This window comes from Paramormyrops kingsleyae, chromosome 17, assembly GCF_048594095.1.
Source record: "Paramormyrops kingsleyae isolate MSU_618 chromosome 17, PKINGS_0.4, whole genome shotgun sequence".
In the NCBI taxonomy this organism is placed as follows: Eukaryota; Metazoa; Chordata; class Actinopteri; order Osteoglossiformes; family Mormyridae; genus Paramormyrops; species Paramormyrops kingsleyae.
Window position 1 is genome coordinate 10,444,782 of NC_132813.1, and position 22,858 is coordinate 10,467,639.

Sequence of the window (22,858 nt, forward strand, 5' to 3'; positions counted from 1 at the left end):
TCACGTGTCATATGCGGAACTCGTTGTTGCTGCCGAGGACGTCAGAGGATGTTTCACGGCGTCCTTAGAAGCAGCTGGCGGATTTTGTTGACTTTAGTTGCCTGACCATGTAGGCGTTTACCTATTTGACGATTGTTAGATAGCGAAAAAATAAAACGAAATATCCATTCATTTGGCATACTTCATCCGGAGAGCAACTGGTATTGTAAGGGGCAGGTAAGTAACGGTTTTAAATCTTGGTTCACTCAAATCACTGGAACTCTGCTTTGCATGTATATAGAAGGAAAACAAATCCTCGGTCCTAGTAGTTGCGATTTTTATTCACAGCTAATTTAGTCTCGTCCTTCTTTCAAAGCCTAGTTGCAATACTTAAAAAGCTAGGAACAAAGGTTTTGCGTGGTCATTAACTGCGTCAGCCAGACAGACGACTTCTGTCTTTACAGAAATACCTCATTTGTTTCTCAGACATCATGACCGAAGCGGCGGTCCAGATAGGGGACCAGCTGATCCTGGAAGAAGAGTATGATGAGAACTATATCCCCTCTGAACAAGGTATAAAAATTTATTTTTGACGAGCTTTTCAGAGAAGATTTCGCTGTCATGCATAGCTGGTTAACTAGGGAACAAACTGCTAAACACACTTAGTCCCTCAATTAATTTTAAAACACAATGCAAAAGACGCTGGGTCTGCTGAAATGAAAAAATTTAGCTCACGACTAAATAAAATATAGCTAAGGTTCAACATAGCATTTGTTCTTTTCAGCGCTATTGGGTGATGTTTCGCGGTGTGAAACATATACACACTGCATGCATCCTGCTGTGAGCGTATGAATATCGGAGCTCAAATGACAGGGTTATTCATACATTGTTTTAGGTTAAGCTCAGTTTTTGCCCCCATTGCATTGTTGTAAAACACTATGATCGTGCAGTTTTTCAGTCTTTATATGTATTATGTAACATAACTGTATAGAATATATTAGCCTTGTATCACGGTTCGCTCTTTCTCTCTCCCAGAGGTCCATGAGTATGCTCGAGAGATCGGCATCGATCCTGAGCAGGAACCGGAGCTACTGTGGTTGGCACGGGAAGGCATCGTGGCTCCTCTGCCGGATGAGTGGAAACCCTGGTGAACATCCTTCCACCACACTTTCATTATACTTGTGGGCAGTGGTGGCTTAATGGTTAGGGAAGTGCACTTGTAATTGAAAGATTGCTGGTTCGAATCCCCGACCAGCAAGGTACTGACCCCAAGCCCTGCTCCCCGGGTGCTGAATTAGCTGCCCCCTGCTTTGTCATGATGTCACATATGGGTTAAATGCAGAGGACACATTCCGTTGTGCACTGTGTGGTGTGTCAACAATGATCACTGATTGCCTAATTCTAATTCTTTCTCACTGGTGCACTTAAGTCAACCATGTTAAAATATGTTTCACCATCTGACTTTGGTCTTAAAGGATGTTTCAGATGCTCTTAACTGAATGAATTATGTTGTTGTGCACCATTTTTTAATTGAACCTATAGCCTTTCTTCTGCAGACCTCATTCTTCTCTTGAATTCCGAGGTGCAGAAGTGACTCTGCCTCACCTTGCCCTCTTACAGCCAGGATGTGACGGGGGATGTGTACTACTTCAACTTCTCCTCGGGACAGTCCACCTGGGACCACCCTTGCGACGAGCAGTACCGGCGACTGGTGGTGCAGGAGCGTGAGAAGGCTCAGGCCCGTGTGACCCCAACTAAAAAGGAGAAGGAGAAGAAGAAAAAGAAGGAGAGGAAGAAAAAGGACAAGCTGCCCCTCAAGGTATCTGCAGCAAGTGTCACGCCTTTACTTGCCCTGCTTCCTCTCTACGACCTTGTCACTGATTTGCAGATGGGGGCCCTAAACAATAACATCTTTTCAGATCCTGAGTTCCCAGTGGTTTCAGTACGTTAGTTGCCCTTTTCATTTTCCATAATTTACTATTGTTTATGTGCTGTATAGCATTGTTTCAGTTTGGGGGCTTTCTCACATCTGTATATGTGTCTCATGGGCAACAAGGCAGAATAGGCGAAAAGAGAATTTCCCCATGGGGATCAATAAAGAACAGTGGTACGTTGGAACTCAGACTTAATTCATTCCCGAAGGCTAGTCGAGTTGCGATTTGGTTGAGGTCCGTGTCGAATTTCCCCATAAGAAATAATGTAAATAAATTTAATCCATTCCAGACCCCCAAACTACTGCCTATTTAAACTTATCTACCTACCTAATGATGAAAGGCATTGACAATCAACATAAAACTGCGAGAGCAGACACACGTGCACCACCTTTAAGTCTCGCTATAATTTCCTTCTTAAGTTCTGCACTACTTTCCTCTTTGGTTTGCTGGTATCACTGCTCACTTTCTTAGGGGCCATGATTACTGTATCACTAAAAGTACTGTAGATAAAGCACAAAAAAATCACATCGAACACAGAAACACAGCTTTTGCACGTCAAACTCGATTGAGAGGTACCACGAGACTGTCAGCGATTCATGGCCATCAGCATCTTATTAGGTCCATTTGCCCTTGTGTCAGCCCATCAAGTTTTAGCAGGTCTGTTTTGTTTTTGGTCGGGTTGTGCTTAGATTTTTCTTGACCGACCCATTCAAAGTCCATATTGGTAGACTTCATCACATCTTGACCCATACAAATTTTAGCAGGAATGGTTGAGTTCCAAGATTTTGGTATTGGTACAAGTTGAAAAAAATTCAACAGACCCGTTCAACGTCCGAGTTGGTTGAGTTAAGAGGCGTTCGAGCCCCAAGGTTCCACTGTATCGTTATTTATTTCTCATAGCTGATGATGTGTTGTTAATGTAACATAGAGTGTCAAGTAGGGCAGTAATGTTGATACACTCCCCTGCTCTTTACCCTCACCTTGACCTTCCATCCATCTACTAACCTTTGCTGATCCGACCCATGACTGGACCTTACCGATTCATCACAGACACTCTCAAAATTCCTGGCCAAATGCTCATGTTATCAAGCTATAGGAGACACTTGATGTGTGCGCTCCTTGTCTTCTCAGATCCCTGAGTCCTTTTCCTTTCGTGATTCCATTGTGTTGAGTGGAGAAAAGCCCCCTCTGAGGTTGGATTTGAATATTCAAGGATATGGAGCAACATTAATTGCAGACAGCAATAGATCTTGATCTTTGTACGGAGCTTGGAGTAGCGTAATGGTTAAAGCTCTGATACAGGCTGGTACAAGACTCTATTTATCCAGCAGCAGAGAGGAACCTAGGGCCTGTGAGCTCGGCGTTTGGGACAGTCGATGGCTCGGGGATGGGGAAATGTCTATTAGTCAGACTCCAGTCTGCCAGTACCCTGCTTACCTGTGATTCTGTCTATGGTAGCCTGCAGGCTCAACGCTAGGACCACTTCAGTCCCCTCTGAGGTCCCTCGCTCCTCTGCAGAGCTCACCTGACCTGCCTGCCCCCTCCCTCTGGGGCTCTCTCAGAAATTCGGGGGGTCTTGAGCCTCTGAAGAAGCCCCTGGGGGTGAGTAATATCAGAGAGATAACTGTGTCACATGCTGCAGATTATTTTTTTTTAAACAAACACAGTGTTCCTGTGTAGGAATATCTTTCACGTTTGAACGTTTAAATGTATTTATATTGTCATGTTATTGTGTCTAAATAACTGTACAGCGTTCTGTTAAGTTCTGCAAGTCCACTCTTCCTAAGACACGCTCCCTTTCTCGTTTTTTGCGCTGCATCAGGAAAAGGTCTCTGCTTCCAGCCTGCATTCCAGTCTGTTGGGTGCTAAACAGCAGGAGCGAGTGTCACTTTCATTGCCCGGTTTCAAAGACACGGATGAGGTGTCTGATGAGGAGGTAGGGTCTTGTGTTTCGGGGAGCAGCGCTTGACTGAACGTGCAGTGGTAAATAAGTAGGCTCCAGTAGTAGGTCGCTGAAGGGGTCTTTAGTTGAAGGTCAACGAAGGACCTGGAGATCTATGTCTGTTGAGCTGATATTTAAGGCGGAACTGCAGAGCTGCATCAGCACAGAGCCGGAGATCATGGGTGGATTGTAGAGCTTTGTCTGTAGGGCTAATGAGTGAGGTTTTGACGCGCCGTCAAACTAAGCACAACCTCTTGGCAGAGCTGTCGGACCACGCCGGAGTTGCTGAGAAAACTGGAACTGGATCTGGATGGTCTGGGAGGCGGACTGCACTATGAGGTACATGGTGACCCCAACCCATACCCCCATTACTGGTGTACTGGTGAACCAAAACCTCACCTCAACCTCATTTAAGTGTCATTGTAGACACACCACAGCACCCCAGTGCACAGCAACCAAGAGTGTGCTGCACCCTGGAAGCAGTGCTTGGGGGTGGTATCTTACTAACCATTAAACTACCCTAACCATTAGACTACTACTGCTCTATAGTATGTTAGTATAGTGTGTGTATATAGTATAATATATAGTATACCAATATAGTATATTTATTTGCTAAATAAATGTTGCATCAATGTTATTGTTTTATCCAAAATCGATTGCATTGAAATTGTGGGGAAATTTGTCAAGTTACTTTGTCACAGGAATGAATTGACGCAGTAACATTGGTTAGCATGATGGATACAGGTAAAGTTGCCCTTGGCTACCACGGTGTGCTGCCCCACACAGCCTCCTGTCTGTCCCTTCTGCTCACAGGACAGCGAGGTCAGCGACTTGGCTCGGCCCGAGGAGAGGATGGACCCCGAGCTGCAGGACCTGCTGCTGTCTGCCGACCACAGCACCAAACCCTCCCAGGTACCGTGCTGCTCCCTCCGAGGCCCCGAGCGGGTTGTCGGCAAAATCTTAGGTTCAACTTTGAAGAGCTGGCTGGTTTGATAATACAGCAGTGATATCATCTGTTAGCTAGCAGACAGGGCTTTTGAATATAATAAGTCTAAATGGTCATTTTTGATTTGTTTCTGTCCATTGCTCTATTTTGGTCTGATTCAGCTCTTTTTAGTTTTCCACGTCCCTTTTTGAGGGAGTTTGAGGAGTATAAAAAGTGTGACTGGTTTGCATGCTGTACTGATCCTCTGTCTGCGTGTCGCTCTTTCTGTCCGCTCACCTTCTCTCGTCTCACCTTGGCCTGGCTGGTCTGCCTCCACACGGACTCTTTCCGTCTCTCTGCCTCCACACGGACTCTTTCCGTCTCTCTGCCTCCGCTTCTGGGCCCAACCCCATAAAACAAAGGACTCTCTTGCCGGGCGACTCCTGCATTCTTCTCTGCCACTGGGGGACAGCAGGGACTGCAGCAGTGCTGTCGCCCCCTCCACCCCCACCCCCACCCCCACCCCCAACTCTCACTGTCTGAGACAGAAGGACGCGGAGTGGGAAGGCGAGGGAGAGGAGATGTGGGAGGAAGAGGATGTGGAGAGTGTGTCACACAAGGAGGAGGAGGGGAAGGGAGCCAGAGGAGGGGAGGGTGAGAGGGAAGCTATGAAAGGGGATGAAGAGAGAAAGGGACCCGGGGGAAGAGCGGGGATGGAGGAATGTGTACAGATTCAGCGAGCAGAGTCAGAGGAGATGAATTCCAAGGGTGAAGAAGGAGAGCAGGAAGAGGCAAATGCAGGAGTGAAAGACAGTGGGGAGGAGGAGGAAAGGCCAATAGGAGGGAGTGAGGAGGTGCAAAATGATCGGGAGAAGGATGAGGTCACTGATGAGATAGTGGAGAGGTATTTGAGGAGTGAGGGAGAAGATGAGGAGAAGGATAGTGGTGAAGTTGTGGAGAGACCTGAAAGAAATGATGGAGACTGCAGCAAGGGAGCAGAGGAGGGTAAGGAGGCTGAGCAGTCTGCAGGTGGAGGGGAGACGCAGGGCGCAGAGGGTGGTGGAGAGGAGACGAAAAGCACGGAAGGTGGGAAAGAGGAGACGAAGGGCATGGAGGGTCAGGGAGAGGAGACGAAGGGCGTGGAGGGTGGGGGGGAGGACAAGCCATTTTTGGAAATATATTTAATGAGTGAGGAAGAGGAGGCAATGGAGAAAGAGGAGAAGAGTGAAGAGGCTGTAGAGAGGTCTGTGGACAGTGAGAAATGGCCAGCAATGGAGGAAGCCGGGGATCGTGAGGCGTCGAGGGCTCTGGCTGGAGACGAGATGGGGGACAGCGAAGAGGAGATAATAGAATGTTTGGAAATGAAAGTCAGTGAAAGAAGCGTGGATGCGATGGAAGAGGCAGATGTACGTTTTGAGGACATGAATGGGAGCGTGGTGAAGAGCCGAGCGTCCGGACGGGACTCGCACCCTCCCGCCCAGGTAGGGTTTGGGTTCCCCTGACAGCATGGCCTGCATGCAAAGCCAGCCTCCTCCCGCACCCCCTGGTCTTTCCCGGAGTCTCGGAGAAACCCAGTCCATTCTCTGAGGGGCCACGAGGTCTGCAGTCGTTGACCCCTCTCTCCTATTCCAGCTGCCTTGCCCCCGTCGCCTCGCTCTTTGGGTGACTATTTGGCCACGGCAATGCCGGCATGGTGCTGTAGCCCCTGAGTACTGGATTGGAACACACTGCTCCGGATTTTACTTCATCTTCCTGGTCCCTGAGCAGACCCCCCCCCCCCCCCCTGCTTCCCCACCTGGGTGCTGTGGTGGCCTGTGCTGTGTGCTCTGCCATCTCCACCTGGCTGTATGTGCGGTAGAAACCGCCCAGCTGCCTGTCTGTCCAGATCTCTGCATAGCATAGACGCTTCCTTGTCTTCTGTGCCCTCGGCATGGCAGTGGCTCTGCTTGTGTATGGATGGCTAGTATTTCTTCCTGTATATGTTTATGCGGTGAGATGCAGTGAGCTTGCAGTGTCAGCAGACTGACGTGAGCGTGTTGCTGGTCCTTCCTGATGCTCGGACTGTTTCCTGCAGGATCTGGAGTTGAGTGATGTCATCGACGCAGCGTCAACCTCTATGGATGACCTTAAGGTGTTGTATCATTCGATGTGTCTCCTTGTTGTGAAAATTGCTAGAATTGTGGTGTACATTTTGTAGCGTACTACATTTTCATTTGTTTTAGTGTGCTTTTGTCCAAATAGCACGCTACAAACATAAAGCTGTAAAGGAGCCGACTAGGCATAAGTGTAGCTCTCAATTCCCAGGACACGTTGTGTAGCTCTTACTCCAGGACTTAAATGATGCTGAAAAACTGATGTGTTCATTTTTACTGAAAAGGTGTAATGTTTTTATATGTAAATAGACGTAATATTCCATTATATTTCCCAAAGTTTTTCTATAAGGAAGTCGCATTCCGGTCGAAGCTGACAGAGAAAGTTGGGGATCTGGATGACCTTTGTGCTGTAGATGCTGAAATACAACTGGTAAAACAGCAGACTGATGTTTAAACTAACCTAACTGTTAACATTGCATGTAGTTAATTGGTATGGCTAATCAGATGAATTGGGAATTGGAATTGGGATTGGGATTGAAATGAATTGAATTGAATATTCAGCTTGTTTGGTTGACTGAAGGACAAATCCAGAGAAGTTTTACATTATTTACAATTGTTTTGTCTGTGTAGTAAATTGAGCAGAAATGAATCTGGAAAAAATAAGTCCAGGTATCTCATGATTTGGTATCTGTAAAGCATTGTTCTGTGTTCAGCAGAACAAGATCAATATTTTCAGTTACAATTCCCATTTTGGCAGTTTGTTAGTAACCCCCCCCCCCCCAAGTTCATTTTGATGCTTACTTTATTTCCTTTTTTAAACATTTAAATCTCTTTACAGTTTTCCCCAAAAGCAGAGAAAACAGAGAAAGAGAGAGTAAGAGCTGAAAGGGAAGACGGGAAGAAGGCAGAGAGAGTGGAAAGGTGGGTTCAGTCACGGTGCGGCCAGACACATCAGGATGCCAAATGCGATATTAGTTCAAACGTGGTTGGTTATGTAATTTATATTTTCCGCAGTCATCACCGGAGAGAGAGTAAGGAGGAGCCAGATTCAGGGAAGAGCCACATCAGCGAGTCTTCCTGCTCAGGACCCAGACCAGAGGTGGAGGGTGGAAGTGTGGACTCTGAAGATCGGCCGGTGGGGCCGGGGGCGGAGCCTAGCCAGAAGCATACGCCTCTCAAGCTGGAGGAGGAAGAGGAGGATGATGAGGAGGTGGAGGAGATAGAAGAAGAAGAAGAAGAAGAAGAAGAAGAAGAAGAAGAAGAAGAAGAAGAAGAAGCAGAAAAGGATTGGGTCTTGCAAAAGAGGCAGGACCAAGCGAGGTATCTCCAGGAAGACTTGAAGGAAGATGAGAAGGAAGGGAAGGAGGAGAGAGAAAAGGCCCTGCAAAGAAAACAGGAGAGACTGCAGCACCTACAGGAGGAAATGAAGAAGCAGGAGGAGGAGGAGGAGATGAAACTGACAGAGGAGCGGGAGGAGAGACTCCGGTAACGACAGCTCCTCGTTCTGTCAGAGCTGTAGCATTAAAGGGAAGGCCTTCCTGTCAGAGCTGTAGCGTTAAGGGGAAGGCCTTCCTGTCAGCTGTAGCATTAAGGGGAAGGCCTTCCTGTCAGAGCTGTAGCGTTAAAGGGAAGGCCTTCCTGTCAGAGCTGTAGCGTTAAAGGGAAGGCCTTCCTGGGCTTGGCATGGACGGAGACAGAGCTTTAGGGCTTTCGCACTTAGCTATAGTGCTTAGGCTCTTCCATAGTTTGGTACTTGTAGGTACAGATAAGGCATCGTGGCACAACAAGCCTTTAATTGAATCAGTATCATAATGGTTATCATGGAAATTCTAATTATTATTTTCTAATATTTTGTATGAAATACTTGTATAAAAGTAAGGCTAAGTGTACCTTAGACCAGTTAATTTGTTAAGATGTTACATTGTCTTTTGGGGTGATATTTTTTTAATTTAACAGAATATTTTATATACATGCTTTTAAATGGGTCATTCCATTTTAATTGAACAAAGTACCAAAAAAGTTTTCACATCACTATTTTTGTTGATGTTGATAAATGCTATAAAAAGCATTCAAACAAGCTTTAGCTGAGCCATGTAGCTGTAATACAGCTCATATGAAAACACTTTGAATTATGTTTTTTTTGCTTCCAGTGGTAAAGAAAAGGTGCTGCATTTTAAAGGGATTTAAAAAATGTTTCTGAGCTCTTGAAAGTAGCTGTAATTCACAGAAATAAAAAAATTATGCAAAGGCCATTTGATGAATTAAAATGGAATGACTCGAGTACAAAAGTTCTTTAGAGGGGACCTTTTGTGTAACCATCCTGAGCTTAACCTGCTGCTGGCTTTGTAGTATTTATCTGTAGATGTCTGTCTGTGGCTTCGTTCCGTCCCACATGGCTCTGTCTGTGTCTGCATGTGTCTGTGTGTGATATATTCACACTGTGCACGTCCTGCCTTACTGGGCATCAGGGCCTTCAGGCGACGGCTGGATGAGGAGGAGGAGAAGGAGCAGGCTAGGCTGATGAAGGAGTCCACGCGTAAGATGGAAGAGCTTCGTCAGGCTGCCCTGCAGGAGCGGGCGGCCCAGCAGCGAAAACTCAGGTCGCATACTGTCCTGAGAGACCATCTAAACCAGTGTCTCCCGACCCAGTCCTTGGGGACCCCCAGACCGTCTGGGGGACCGGGTTGAGAAACACTGGTCTGAACTATTGCATTTAGCACTGATCGTTTGTCGTCTTTTGTAGAGTTTTGGACCACATTTTAATATCCTTTATAACTCCCTTTTTCACATAGTTTGGCTCAATAATAAGTTTAAATACACATACAGGCAGTCCCTGGTCTAATTACGTCCGCCTTGCAGACAGCTCATACTTACGAACACTCTACCATAAAGCTTATTGTAGTAAAAATGTGAGTCAAATACAATGGTTGGTAATAAAGAACTAACACGCTACTTTGTAACACTTATGAAAACATGGCACTGCTTCAGCACTCCGTCGGCTCGAGGTGCAGTGCAGCACCATATACAGTTACTTTTATTGATTATACTGATCGTACTTTATTATTATTTTTCTGACCTTTCCTACAGATTTGACATAAAGACAGACTTACGAAACAAAACGTGTTTGTAACTTGTGGACTGCCTGTATTTAGAATAAATAAGATGGTAAAAATGCAGAAATAAACCATAAAATATAGTTCTAAACTCGTCTGCAGCTCTCCCAGCAGTCATAGCAGGTTTTTTTTAATCAGTTAAAGGAGTTTTTAGGTGTTTTTCCTTGTCCGAGATGGGAGGTCATTTTGATGTAGTATACAGGTTATCACTGTCATTCGCACACATGTCCTTATCTGTGTGGTCAGATGGTGTTTTCAGTGAGGAGTGGATGTGTCTCATATTTCCAGTATGTGCTGCTTCTACAGGGAGGAGTGCGAGGCAGCGATGGAGGCGCTGAGGGCAGCGATGGAGGCCGAGCAGGCCGAGGAAAAGCAGAGACTGGAGGACCAAAGGAAGCAGATCTCTGGGGAGCTGCAGGCCAAGAGGGTGCGACTGCAGAGGGAGAAGGAGGAGCAGATGGAGGCCATGAGGGTGGAGGTATGAGGAGATCCCCTGTGTGACTCAGCGGCTGTCATGGGAGCTGGGCTTGTATAGTTATGTAAGAGGTACGGTCAAGGTGGATGACCAGCAGTTATCTTGGTAGTGAGTTCTGGTCTTAAGCTACTGTTTCACAGAACTGAGATCTTGCCGTGTCTCTGGCTCCACAGCTGGATGAGATGGTGCAGCAGGAGAGACGGGAGCACGAGCAGAAGCTGGAGGTGCTAAAAGAGGAGCACCGGCGTGAGCTAGACTTCATCAGGGAGAAGCACTCTGACGAGGTAAGAGAGGCATTGTAATAAAGTCACTGGTAGACACTGGAAAACTGGTATAGCACTGTACTTTCGTGGCATTTTTTTGAAGCTCAAACCACTTCCTGGTCCATGAAAATGATATCCAGCAACCAGATATACAACCAATAATCAGTACTCATTATGTGACTACTAAGATTAAACAAAATACCACTTTTTGGAGACTCATTAGTGACAAAATAAATCAAAGGAAAAAATTTTGATAGTACATTCATGTCGGCCTATAACAGTATACAGTCTTAAAATATAAAATGTATCATATCTAAAGCAAGAGTCACCTGTTGGATGTGTCTGAACAGGTCCTGAGTTGCTGACCCAATCAAACCCCTGTTTGTTGATTGTGTCCTCTGTTGCAAACCGGGTTATATAAATACAGGGTTTAAATATTGAGGTCCACTTCCTTACATTCAAATCGCACCTTTGCCAGAGCACAAATGTTGATGTTTTAGATGTGTGTGCACAATGTCCAGCAGAGAAAGGACAGCAGAACTCTTGGGGAACTGAGAAGCACTTATCCTGAGCAGCATCTGACTGAGTACAAACGAGAGGTAAAAACCACAGCCCCCCCCCACCTCCCCCTACACATAATCCTGAGGCCTGTGCTTGGGATACCCCTCCTCCACCACAACCACCAAGGCTTACCTTTGTCTCACTCTGCCTCTGGCTCGACAGCTGGGTGAGGTGTTGCAGGAGGTGCGGCAGGAGGTGCAACGTGAGCACGAACGGAAGCTGGAGGTGCTGAGAGAGGAGCATCGCCGTGAGCTGAACTCCATCAGGGACAAGCATTCGGACGAGGTAAGCGAGGCACAAGCGTTGACTTGCATAGCACTGTACTTCTAGTGATGCATTTTTGCAATAAAAACAAGTGACTTTGTCATTCACACATCTGAAACGAAAATGCGACCCTACGAAACAGCTAGCACAAGAACAGATAAACAATACATTACACGACAATACACAATAATAACGACAAAGTACAAATAATATTTCCGTCACAAAGAGTATCCAGAGATCGCCTACTTAATTGCTCAGTGCTAAAAGCTGCATAAGTTACGTTTATGTGATCTACATGCGCGTGTCCCTCCAGGAGAGTCGGCAGAGAGACTACCTTCTGTCCGTACTCCAGCAGGAGAGAAAGCGCTTGCTGTGCGCACATGACTCGCAGCTGGAGGAGCTGCGCACGCAGCTCGACGCCAAACTACAGCAAACCCGACAAATGTACACACTAAAGGTGAGGGCAGAGGAGTCTGCCTCGGTGTCCATGAGTAAGGCTCTGCAGGAGAGGGACACTGCCCGCGAGGAGATGGGTCGCTTGCGAGAGGAGGTACAAAGAGTTCGGGCGGAGAGGGACCGAGTCCGGGAGGAAGCCCGCCAGTTGAGAGAAGAGAAGCAAAAGCTAGAGAGTAAAATGCAGCCGCTACAGGACCGCTGTGACCACTTGAGTCACCGGGTCAGGTACGTCCTACAGTACTGTGTGCCGTGTGACTCACAAACCCTGCAGTAGCGGTACATAGCACTGACTAGTGATGGACAAAATTGCGCTTCATGCACCATTTGCTGGATTTTTTTTTACCTGTTCAACAAAGGGCACAGTGCATGTTCCAAAGTTAACCAAGAGCACCATCTAGTGGGGTCAGAAAATACAGCAAATGGTTCATGAAGCATCATTTTGTCCATCACTAACCCTCACCCATGAGATGCTCCCCATTCATCAGCACATTTGACAGGAATAAATCGAATATGTCGATTCACTGCACAAGATTTTGCCCTGATCAGTAATATAGTAGCTTATATAAAACTCTGATATTTTCTCCAAATGTGGTTTAAGCTGAGTAAAATTTGACACCTGGGGGGATTTTATGCAAACGTTGAACACCAATGACTAATCAGATGTCTGCATTCCGAAAACTTTCCAAAAGAATGTCATTTTCCTTGGAATCTGTGCTTGGTTATTTCCAACTCTCCAAAGAGTCTTCAATATTATTGCAGGGATTTGGAACAGCTTCAGAGTGTGAGGCAGTCTGCTGCAAAGGTGGATCCAGACGATGAGAGAAAAGCGATGGATACTGAGAACGAAAATGGGGCTGCGCCTACTTCGTCTAAGGACAAGGCTATGCAGGTCGATGAACTGGAACATCCTGTCCCAGCCTCTCCACTGTCTCCCTCTGATGGCAGTGAGGGCAGCATAGATGAGTATGTTTGCACAGCTGATCTCTGCCTCTGAATATCTGTGTATCACATTCTTTATGTTTCCCTCCATTAGTGATCTGCTGTAACTTATGCATTGTTGATTCTTTCACTGGTAAGTTAAGCAGGTGTAGGGGATTGTTGTCGTTGAGGACAAGGAGATTGAAGCCTCTAGAGTTATGAAATGCATATCTATATTTGTGACTTAAAAACCATCTTGTGTCCTCCTTTCCACCCTTTCAGCATGCGTCAGTATATCTCGGTGGAAGGGATATCGCTACAGAAAGCACGGCGTTTCCTGGAGAGGCAGAGCAACAGTCTGAGAGAGAGACAGGCAGCGCTACGGACAGCCCGGAGCAATTGGATCCAGGACCCCATTAAGGGGTCAGCAACTCAGGACCTGTTCAGAAACATCCAACAGGTGACTCTCGCTTTAGATACGCTGCATTTTATATTTTAAGATATAACATTCATGTAGGGCTGTGACGGTACGCCTGTTTGTCGTGTACCTTTCAGTACGTCACTGTTCGGTTCAGTACGAATGAATACATTTACTGACACGAGCAGAACCTAAATTCACAAGTAATTGTTCAACATGGAAAACATTATGCTAATTGTGCCGGGGAGTTTGCTTTGGATAATGCTGGTTACAGTCAGTCATAATTGCTAGATGGTGATGGCTGTGATTTATTTTGTCACTAATGAGTCGCCAAAAAGTGGTATTTTGTTTAATCTTAGTAGTCACATAATGATGTGATGTTATATTTTCGATTAATGTATTTTACATATTTATGTTTACAATATGCAAATAAGCATCTATTAGGATTTGTTTTTCAAACGCTTTGACAGACAAACTGCCTTTGGTTTACTGTTGTTCTTAATTGTGTTTGCATATTACATAACACATTTCAAAACTCATTCTGTTTTCCCTGCTGTACTGAAATTGTAACAAACCGTGAACCCAAAATCAAGGTGGGTGCCAAACTATTACACCCCCACATTCATGGTAGTAACGATAATTTCCTTTTCTTTTGTATTACTGCCACATTTTTCTGTGAATAAACCCAAAAACTAAAGTGTGAAAGTACAAAACATCCTGCATCATCAGTTATTTTCATCACTAAGTCATTTGTTTTTCTTGATCTCCTGGTCGGTCTCCTTCCTTCTCTTTCCCACTTGACATTACATTATGCCTTCTCTCCCTCACCATCTCTTTCTGTTTCTCCACTATTGTCTCCTCCCCTCCCCTCCTGCCGTGACAGGAGACCATCCACATCGAGCAGCTGAAAGCCACAGTCCAGCATGGGCAGGCTCTGCTCCGCAGGAAGGAGGAGCGGCTGAGTCAGCTGGAGAGTTCACTGGCAGAGGAGGTGCTGAGACCCACCTGTCCTTTTCATAATGACCATCCAGACCTTAACACTTACCACTGAAGTCTCACAGCATCCAAGCTGAGTAACACACTATAAAATACAGAGACTGAATAGAAGGCAGTTTTACCCCCGGTACCTCATATTCTTCTGGCACGTCCCACAGTATGCACCAGGTCCTTCTCCAAGTCCTTGATGCACATGTAGATAGCATTCCCATATCCTCACAAGCACTCACATACCCATGGAAGGCAGGTGGACTCAGTTCTCCGTCCCATGGTCCAGCTGGAATCGATATTGTTTCTCCTAAATTTTAGATTCAGCCACGAAGCAGGTTTCCCTTGTAGTGCCCTGATATGGGGGAAGGCTGAGACATGCAACACTGAAGAGGTGTATCCACCACATCGCCCCAACAGCACCAGTTGCCTTCAACAAATTTAATTTTTCCATGCAGCTTTTCCAACACAGAGGCTTGTGACATTATCATCTCCAGTCCATGAGCAGCTTCCAACACTGCCTCCTGGTGGCAGGGCATGTTCCTTCCACCTTTTAGTAGTATTCCTCATTGTTAGCAGCCTGTCCCCACAGAGCTGGGCCCTGCCTCCCCTTCTTGAGGCTTTTAACAGTTTTCCAGATTCTTTGGGACCAACCACGACAATTTGCCCTGTCCAAACCTCTTCCAGTGCACAGGTTTCTGCCTCTGCCTACCGTCACTGCAGCTGTTCTTGGCTGTCAGTACCTTTCAGGTGACTCCAAAGACCCTATTATGACCATTGCCCTGAAGGCCTCCTCTTTCAGCCTGAGAACTTCTCTCGATGCTCATCAATGGGGCATTGTGTTACCACCAGGCGTGGACTGCGCTCTGACCACTGACCAGCAAGTGGTGACGCATGACCTCTGTGAATCTATAGCATTTCCACTTTAACAATGTCTCAACAGCTCTCTGACGACGACATGGAGAGGACGGCAGCAGACAGGAGAGTGACCTTCGATGTCAGCGAATCGGACTTGAGCAGCTTGGAGGCCCACAATGGCTCAGGTGACCCACACCGTCTGTAGGATGACACTTGAAAATGTCAGGAAATATAAAAGGCTATGAGGTTGGATAGTCCTCTCTGTGTTATGAGCGTAAAACATGCACTTATTAAGTGCCATGCTGTAATCTGTATCTCTCTCTCTATGCTGCTTTCTGCTCCCAGGCCCCCACCGCACAGGACCAGCCAAAGTGCAACTTCTTGTTGAATCCCTACAGCAAATGTCAGATCAGCTCAACAATGTGCTAGGGGCCTTGGGCTCTTTGGCCCAAAAACAGATGCCCCTATTGCCCCCTACGCAGCTCTGTTACACCCCCCCTTCGATATCTAAAGCCCCCAGCTGGGCCTGGGGCGTCTCTGCCACCAGTACCCCAGCCTGGGGTGCGGACAGTACGCTCAGCAGCCGCTGGAACAGGCTCCTTCCGGGTGAGTCTATTTAGCCCAGACTACCTTAAATCTGGCAAATTATCTGGCTAAGCAAGTAATCCTGCTTTGTGAAACAGGCCCCAGGATAGAGTCATACTGGGTGTCCAGTAGGGGATGCTGTTTCACCTTGTCATTGCACACTTTCTGTTTCGCAGGGGAAACCATGAACTCAGGTCCCCCTCTTTCAGGGACTCCTTTGGCAAGTCGCCCCACGTACTCAAAGTACACGCCAGCCAGGTAACAGGACCACAACAAATGTTTTGTTCTTTCAGAGTTCTCTCTGTGCAGAAGCAGAACGTTTGGGAATGCAGTGTGATTATGCTGTTGCCTGTTTATTGCGGGCAGTGATGGTGTTATTTCTCTGCATCCGTGTACGTGTACATGTGGGTTTGCCAGTGTGCGTCCAGTGCAGTTCACCTCAGCCGAGCTGGATGGACAGCGACTGCAGAACCTCATTGACAAGAACAAGAAGTGGCTGGAGACTTGCAGGAAGAACTCCAGCATGTATCCTTAATGACGCTCCCAGTAGAGCCAGTGGCAGCCCTACGTTCCGCTTATTGCAGCTGTGAGCATTATCTCATTGAATCTACACATTATTATATGCATTGATGCACTGGTGCTTTCTCTGACCAGGTGACCTAAAGGGGTATATATTTGAAAGTGATGTCCTCTGTATGCGTTGGCAAACCATTTATTGCATTATTTTAATAATTTCAAGTTCAGATTCATCAGGCCAAACGATCGTCTCCGGAAACAGTACAGTTTTCATTGGTGTATAAGCCAGGCTGAAGAAGTACCGGTAGTTATTTAACGTTCTGAAAAGCATGCCGACTGTCATGTTTTTACATTTTTAACGCAAGCCAATTCAGTCAGCTGTCAATGCTAGCATGAAAGCATTTATACTGCTATACCTAAACTGCAGCCATCCCAGCTTGGGTTCTCCCTTAACGCACGCTCTGAACAGGCCCCTGCTGACAAGTTACCGAAACCCCGCCTCTGCAACCAGGCTGGTCCAGCTCAGCCTGGATGAAAATAATCAGATAAAGGTACACCATTATTGATGGCGCAGCAACAACTGTGGAGAATCAGGAAAGCAAGGCAAGACAAGGACAACCTTACGCCTTACCTGTTGTTAAAACTGCTTCCAGTGGACTGCTTCAGGTCAATATAGTTTGCAGTGTTTTATTCCAGGGTTTTTTTGGTTCCAAGTGTGGTTTGTTGTTGTTGTTATAGTAGTAATAATAATAATAATAATAAGAAGAAGAACAACAACAATGACAACAACAAACTGACAACAACAACAAACAACAACAAATAGGTTACATTTATATAGCACCTTTCACAAACCCAAGGTTGCTTTAGAAGGAGGGGAAAGACAAAGCAGTTGAGGAAGAAGAGAAATGTTCTTTAAACAGGAAGGTTTTAAGTCAAATTTAAAAGCAGAGAATGAAGAGCAGTCATGGAGAGACTGATAAAGAGAATGCTGGAGTTTGGGAGCAATGGCACTTAAGGACCTACCACCCAAAATCAGAATCGTGTTGTGAGGGACACATAGTAGATTTTTGCTAAATCACCGAAGAGAGATTCTCTGTCCAGGTCCAAGTTTATTTCCAGACACGGCAAGCTTCACCATCACCATCATTCCTGGAGTCTTTTCACCTGTGAATTCACAGCTACTTGCTGCTGTTATATTCAGAAGCTTTAGATCAAGTGTCTGTGTTTGATCCTTAATGACCTCAATGTATATTTTTGTACATTAGGTGGGTAACAAGTTAGACATTCTAGTACCTTTAGCCTCGCTAAAGAAAACAAAATCAATATGAAAGCCACGTTTGGGTTCATATTGGGTTTGTAATTTATACTTGTGACCAACATTCAGCATCAGTGTTTTTGTTTTTTAATGGTTCAGACGGCTGTAATATCTTTCCTGTATGTTTCATATGTAAACATTGTGAAGTGTTACAATATTTTTATAGACAGATTTTAATAAAGGTGCTATATATTCCTTAACATTTGTCTCTGCTTTTATTTGTATCAAGAACCCACATAGCAGCCCAATTAACCTAAAGCTACAATATTCTATTTGCAATGTAACATCCCACTAGGAATTTGCAAGAATTTTGCCAGGGAATAATGAAGTTAATTTAATCTGATCCAATACAATACAACTCTTTCCTTTTAAAGAAGATAACATTTACTGTAGAGAACACCTTTAAAGGTTTTTTTTTAATGCCATTTTCAGTCTCTCATTTCAAACACAACATAAATGGTGAAACCGTAACATAGAAAACAAACGCACCAGATGAATGATTTCACAAAAAGCAGGGCTAAACACCATAACTGTGATTTAAATGTGCAAACAAAAGTTTAATTGATCTAGCCAGTTAGGATCATATATTACTGATACTTAAAATAAATATTTTCTTCTAAGAAAAAAAATACCAAAAGTGCGTACTAAATACTAAACGGGACTGAAAATCTGCGTTGTACTACAGGTGAGCCTTTTAAAGAAGTATGTTTCATGAAATAGAAGGGAAGATGCTTCCATATTAACCAAGTTAAAGTTTGCCTCCTTGATTATTCCTGCTTGATTTTTCGTGACCCATCAAAAGCTAAAACTGATGCATGAGAAAAACACGCCCCAGTTATATATGCAGAATATTTTGTACGTCACATGAGTTTTAGCCTCTTCACATCATTCTGTAGCATTCAAAATCATAAATTATCAGGTAGAAGTAAAAGTGCAAATGCAGGTTTGATTGCAGAATCTATGTGCATTTTTTGTCTTATCTGTCTGTAACCGAGAAAGCCAATTTAATCTCGAATTGTATAAGAAAAGTGAACCATTTGTCCATTAGGTGGCAGTATATATAGTCTCGCTTGACTAAAATCAAAACGACTTTTGAGGAAACGCAAAGTTTGTCCTACATATCTTGCTGTAGGGGTCATGTCCTTACGAAAAGATGGTTCCTACTCTGCGGGTAAGTTTATCCTTCATATATTAATTCTATTACGTTTTTAAACTTCTTGAAAGAATACCTCGGTATTTTATCCAACTGCCCTTAATCGGTGTATAAAGGTTAGCTAAAATCGATTTATTATGTGCACATCAGATTAGTATTTAATAAAATGTCTTATTTCTCATGTAAGGCAATAGCCACTACTTTGTTATAAGTACATGATAAGGTGCCACAGATCGGTATGGCTGCAAACAAGCGTTGGCCGTCACATTCATCAATAGGATCACAGCAAACAACAAAATAGTTGTGCTATCAGGTATATGGATACGAAATATGGTGGTCTTTACATCGTATAATGGTCTGCTTCCACAAAATTGACAGGAATAAGAACACAGTTTGCAGTTCTGTGTTTATTTAATGGCATTATTGAATATTGAGAAGTCTTTTATATTAAAATCTTAGTGGATCAGTGAAAATTGTTGGTAACTTGAAGCGAAATGTTCCCTCTTTCTCCATTGTCTCCACTGTTTTTGGTTTCCTGTTCTTCGGTTGTAGATGTGGCCAGTAGGTCTGGGATGGACATGTCTGTCTATTGCCAGGCGCTCCTGGAGCTCAGTGAGCTCCCCACCAAGCCCGCTGCCCCTGCGCTCCCGGATGCTCCTCTTCCTGGTCCAGCATTTCCACGACATCGAGGCGATTGTCAGCTGGAGCTCCTGGCTAGGGAACTGGACTCGGCAGCGGAAGAATGTGTACGTGCACCGACAATGGAACAACAACAAACATTTTTGATTCGTTTCAAAAACACACACATGCGTTTTAATGTCAAATGCATTTGTTTCCTGCTCAGTTACTACAGTTATGCTCAGAAGCAGTTTGGGAGCAATGTGGCAGCAGCATTTTACATCCTGAACCTGAAGGGAGGATTCAGGTGAGGCTTAGAAATAACTTAAGGTCATGTTTTGTTATCGGAGTATGTGTTAAATTGTTATGGCTACAGAATTCCACAACAATTAGAGGCCGGAATATTGCAGCAATAACATGAATTTTTGTTATTATGCATTAATATGTATGTTAATATTTAATTCTATATTTGTTTCGTATAAGTTCTATTATATTTTATATTAATCCTATATATGCTTCATATAATATTTTATTGTCTATGGTTGTGAACAAACGTAATGCACAAGTCACTGTAAAGGTGTCGTGTGTTAGATGAAAGGAGAAAGAGTCATGTTGGTTGGGAAAAGCTTAAGGGGGGAAACAGTTTTTTTTTCTTAAGTATTTTTTCGTTCGCATACGTTATTCTCAAGAATGTTTTGTAAATGTTTTCTTCTTGGAATTAAAGAAATAATTTCTTAATTTTTTTTGGATTGGAAGTGCACTAAAAACGGCTACAGCACCACTTTACCTGTCCACGACTTTAACAATGGCTGGGAAGCCGATACAGGGCATTATCACGCCCTATGTATGCGTGCCAGCCTGCCACTGCCTGTTTTCATTCAATCTGTTGTTCTGTCCTTTTGTCTGCCCCCCCAGGTTGGCGGGTCAGTCGGATTGGGTCAGACCAAATGCAAAGGGAAAGTTCAGCTTGGATTTCATCAATTTCTCAGACCTCTCCATCGAGGAGGTGGATGCCAGTGGAACAGTAATTAACTACATGGGACTTAACAACCTGGGTATATTTACATCACCTTTATTAAACAAACGCTTGCGTCCAAAATGACGTACAAGTGAGGCAAAGAGCACATTACAAATCTACAGCTTTCGCAGAGTCAGCTAGGTAGTTCAGTTAGGTTGAACGCTCAGTTACAAATGTAAAAATAATATTCGTCTACTTGGGTATGCAAGATAAGTATCTTCTGGCTGCCAGAATAAGCTCCCCACAGCTTATTAGACATTTGTAGACAAGGTGCAGAGGGTTTTGTATGAGATGGACAGTCATGTTAATCAGATACAGAAATGCTTGCACAGTAAAGTATGCAGTACAGGAGCAGCCAAATCTGTGGAAGAATTGTAATAATGTGTGTTAATATATTTTATTTCTCTTACAAATCATCTACAGACCATCTGTTGGCATTCATTTTCTTAATGTCCTGTGCATATTGTGCAAGAAATACAGGATAAAATGCACACACTGTGAGCACAAAAAAAAATCAGAGTAATTGTTTATTTGGGATAATTAATGCATGTTCCTCCTACCCTGCAGTGAGTCAACAGAAGCTGCGTTGTCTCTCACTGCGTGGGTGCCCTGAAGTGGACGACTGGTTCCTGTCCCGATTGCACATATTCAAGGACAGCTTAGAGGAGCTCGACCTGTCTGGCTGCTCTCGTGTGTCTGTTGGGGGTCTTTCCGCCTTACATCATCTGAGGTACCCCTGATTTCTGCAGACAAACCTGCAACCTTCCATCAGTGGGTAACATGAGCAGTGGTTTTCTTACCGTGTTTTTAAACATGCATTACTGGTTAGCATTTAACAAGATTGGTCGATATTTAAAGGTTTTTTTTGGTACTTCAAGATGTATTATTTGATATTAAGCTTTATTTTAGGACTGTAATTATCTATTAGGATTCCCTTGAACGATGGATGCTTTTTTTTATGTCTCAGTCCCGCTGCTCCTTATGTTGCAGGAAACTGCGGAAACTCGACCTGTCGTCCCTCCCGCGCGTGCAGAACCCAGGGCTGGTGCGTATCTTGCTGGAAGAGGTTCTCCCTCACTGTCACATCATGGGAGTTGAGTACCAGGAGGGTCTGCAGTCCAGCGGGGCAGAGACTGACATCAAGGCAACAAGTGGCCTGTAGACTGGAGAGCTTTCATAGACCAATGAGCAGAACAATGGTACTGTACACACAGATGAACACAAACATGCTGTAATATTTACTGAATCAGTCAGTTTAGCCTCATGTTATATGCTACTACCTGTTCTTAGGCCAGACTCCAGTAAGGATGTCAGCCCTCTGATTGTCAAAATGTGAACTGATATTCCTTATAAGATGTTTCCAGAAACAACTTGTCTGTCATATGGGCATGGTTATTTTTACAGCATAGTGAACTGCTGCTAAATTTGAATCACATTTCCGGTTACAAAACTTCTGCCGTTCAATTATTTAAACTTGTTATAACCAACTGTGTGGTTAAAACAGCTGAGTGTTGTCAGCGCAACAAATTGTGCATTTACCTCCCATACATCAGTTCTGTTATGAGCAATATTCTGAGGTGTGCCGAAAAATGGAAATCATTGTAGTAATTATTAATGATGTATATAACTTTTATTTTATTTATGCAATTAGGTAATCTTTCAGTTTTTTTGTTGTAATTTTGTTTTGTTTTTGCATCGATGACAGAAATATACAAACAATGTTTTTATTTTTGGTTTGTTCCAGTGTTACCTGTTGGTTGTTTTAAAATGTTACTGAGTATTTGGGGGGTAAAGATATGTATGCACAACACAATATTTCACATGAAATTCTGCTATTGAACAATTAGTTTTATGTTTCATTGAAATGTGGAACTAAGTCCAAATACCAGAAAAATGTTTAATGTAAAAAGTGCTATAATTTTTTTCTCTACCAAATATTTTGTCTATTAAGTGAATTAAGTTTTCGTCCAATGATTACTAACCACACTGCCACTTAGGTAATCAATATTTAGAAAAAACTGTTTCAATAGCTTAAAGTATTTTGTATGTTTATCTGTTTGTTGGAAAGAAAAGAGAATCGAGTCTATGAAGCATGATGCCACCCTTGTAAAAAAGTCGTCAAACTGGCAACAATGGGCTCTAAAGCCATCGACTTTACAAGCGTTTTGTCGATAGTCAGACAACAACTGTCCCCATTCAGTTGTTTGCCAGTCCTGCAAATACAACCTCTACAGATAGGCCTACACCCGCTTTGGTAGTGTCTCCGGATCCCCGAACAAGCAATGCCTTCAGTACATTCTCCTCAACCGACACACTGAAAGCAGAAGTGCTATGGGCTTTGCAAACGGTTAGCCGACATCACTCCTACACGTCCAATGATGACATTCACACTGTGGTGAGCAATTTGCTGGAACACAGTAATTGTAGAAAGTTGTGGCCTACATACCCTTCACAACTCATTCAAGGTTTT

At 44.3% G+C, this 22,858-nt stretch overlaps 2 protein-coding genes across 3 annotated transcripts; both read left to right on the top strand.

Moving 5' to 3' along the window:
* On the top strand, positions 1 to 17,799 carry LOC111844105 (uncharacterized). Of its 2 annotated transcripts, none has more exons than XM_072701309.1 (26): positions 1 to 216; positions 444 to 552; positions 1,015 to 1,126; positions 1,600 to 1,798; positions 3,372 to 3,515; positions 3,736 to 3,849; positions 4,117 to 4,194; positions 4,669 to 4,767; positions 6,855 to 6,911; positions 7,211 to 7,303; positions 7,712 to 7,794; positions 7,888 to 8,358; positions 9,342 to 9,473; positions 10,293 to 10,464; positions 10,635 to 10,745; positions 11,225 to 11,323; positions 11,448 to 11,570; positions 11,863 to 12,230; positions 12,765 to 12,968; positions 13,206 to 13,383; positions 14,225 to 14,332; positions 15,269 to 15,368; positions 15,529 to 15,789; positions 15,945 to 16,026; positions 16,186 to 16,293; positions 16,754 to 17,799. In XM_072701309.1, the coding sequence occupies exons 2-26, from the start codon at positions 471 to 473 to the stop codon at positions 16,848 to 16,850; spliced, it is 3,675 nt and encodes a 1,224-aa protein (XP_072557410.1). In that variant the 5' UTR covers positions 1 to 216; positions 444 to 470; the 3' UTR covers positions 16,851 to 17,799. The 2 variants fall into 2 exon arrangements, with proteins under 2 accessions (XP_072557410.1, XP_023668025.2); XM_023812257.2 differs by having other exon boundaries at positions 466 to 552.
* Positions 17,800 to 18,695: 896 nt separating this feature from the next.
* Positions 18,696 to 22,115, top strand: dmac2 (distal membrane arm assembly component 2). Its single transcript, XM_023812221.2, has 6 exons — positions 18,696 to 18,770; positions 19,305 to 19,498; positions 19,597 to 19,677; positions 20,286 to 20,425; positions 20,956 to 21,118; positions 21,379 to 22,115. The coding sequence occupies exons 1-6, from the start codon at positions 18,753 to 18,755 to the stop codon at positions 21,548 to 21,550; spliced, it is 768 nt and encodes a 255-aa protein (XP_023667989.2). The 5' UTR covers positions 18,696 to 18,752; the 3' UTR covers positions 21,551 to 22,115.
* Positions 22,116 to 22,858: the final 743 nt, after the last annotated feature.

Coding starts and splice junctions, on each gene's coding strand:
- LOC111844105 (XM_072701309.1), top strand. CDS start 471: ATGACCGAAGCGGCGGTCCAGATAGGGGACCAGCTGATCCTGGAAGAA. Junction 8,359..9,341: donor GAGCGGGAGGAGAGACTCCG/GTAACGACAGCT, acceptor ACTGGGCATCAG/GGCCTTCAGGCGACGGCTGG. Junction 15,369..15,528: donor GGAGGCCCACAATGGCTCAG/GTGACCCACACC, acceptor TTCTGCTCCCAG/GCCCCCACCGCACAGGACCA.
- dmac2 (XM_023812221.2), top strand. Junction 19,499..19,596: donor ACTCGGCAGCGGAAGAATGT/GTACGTGCACCG, acceptor TTTCCTGCTCAG/TTACTACAGTTATGCTCAGA. Junction 20,426..20,955: donor CATGGGACTTAACAACCTGG/GTATATTTACAT, acceptor CCTACCCTGCAG/TGAGTCAACAGAAGCTGCGT.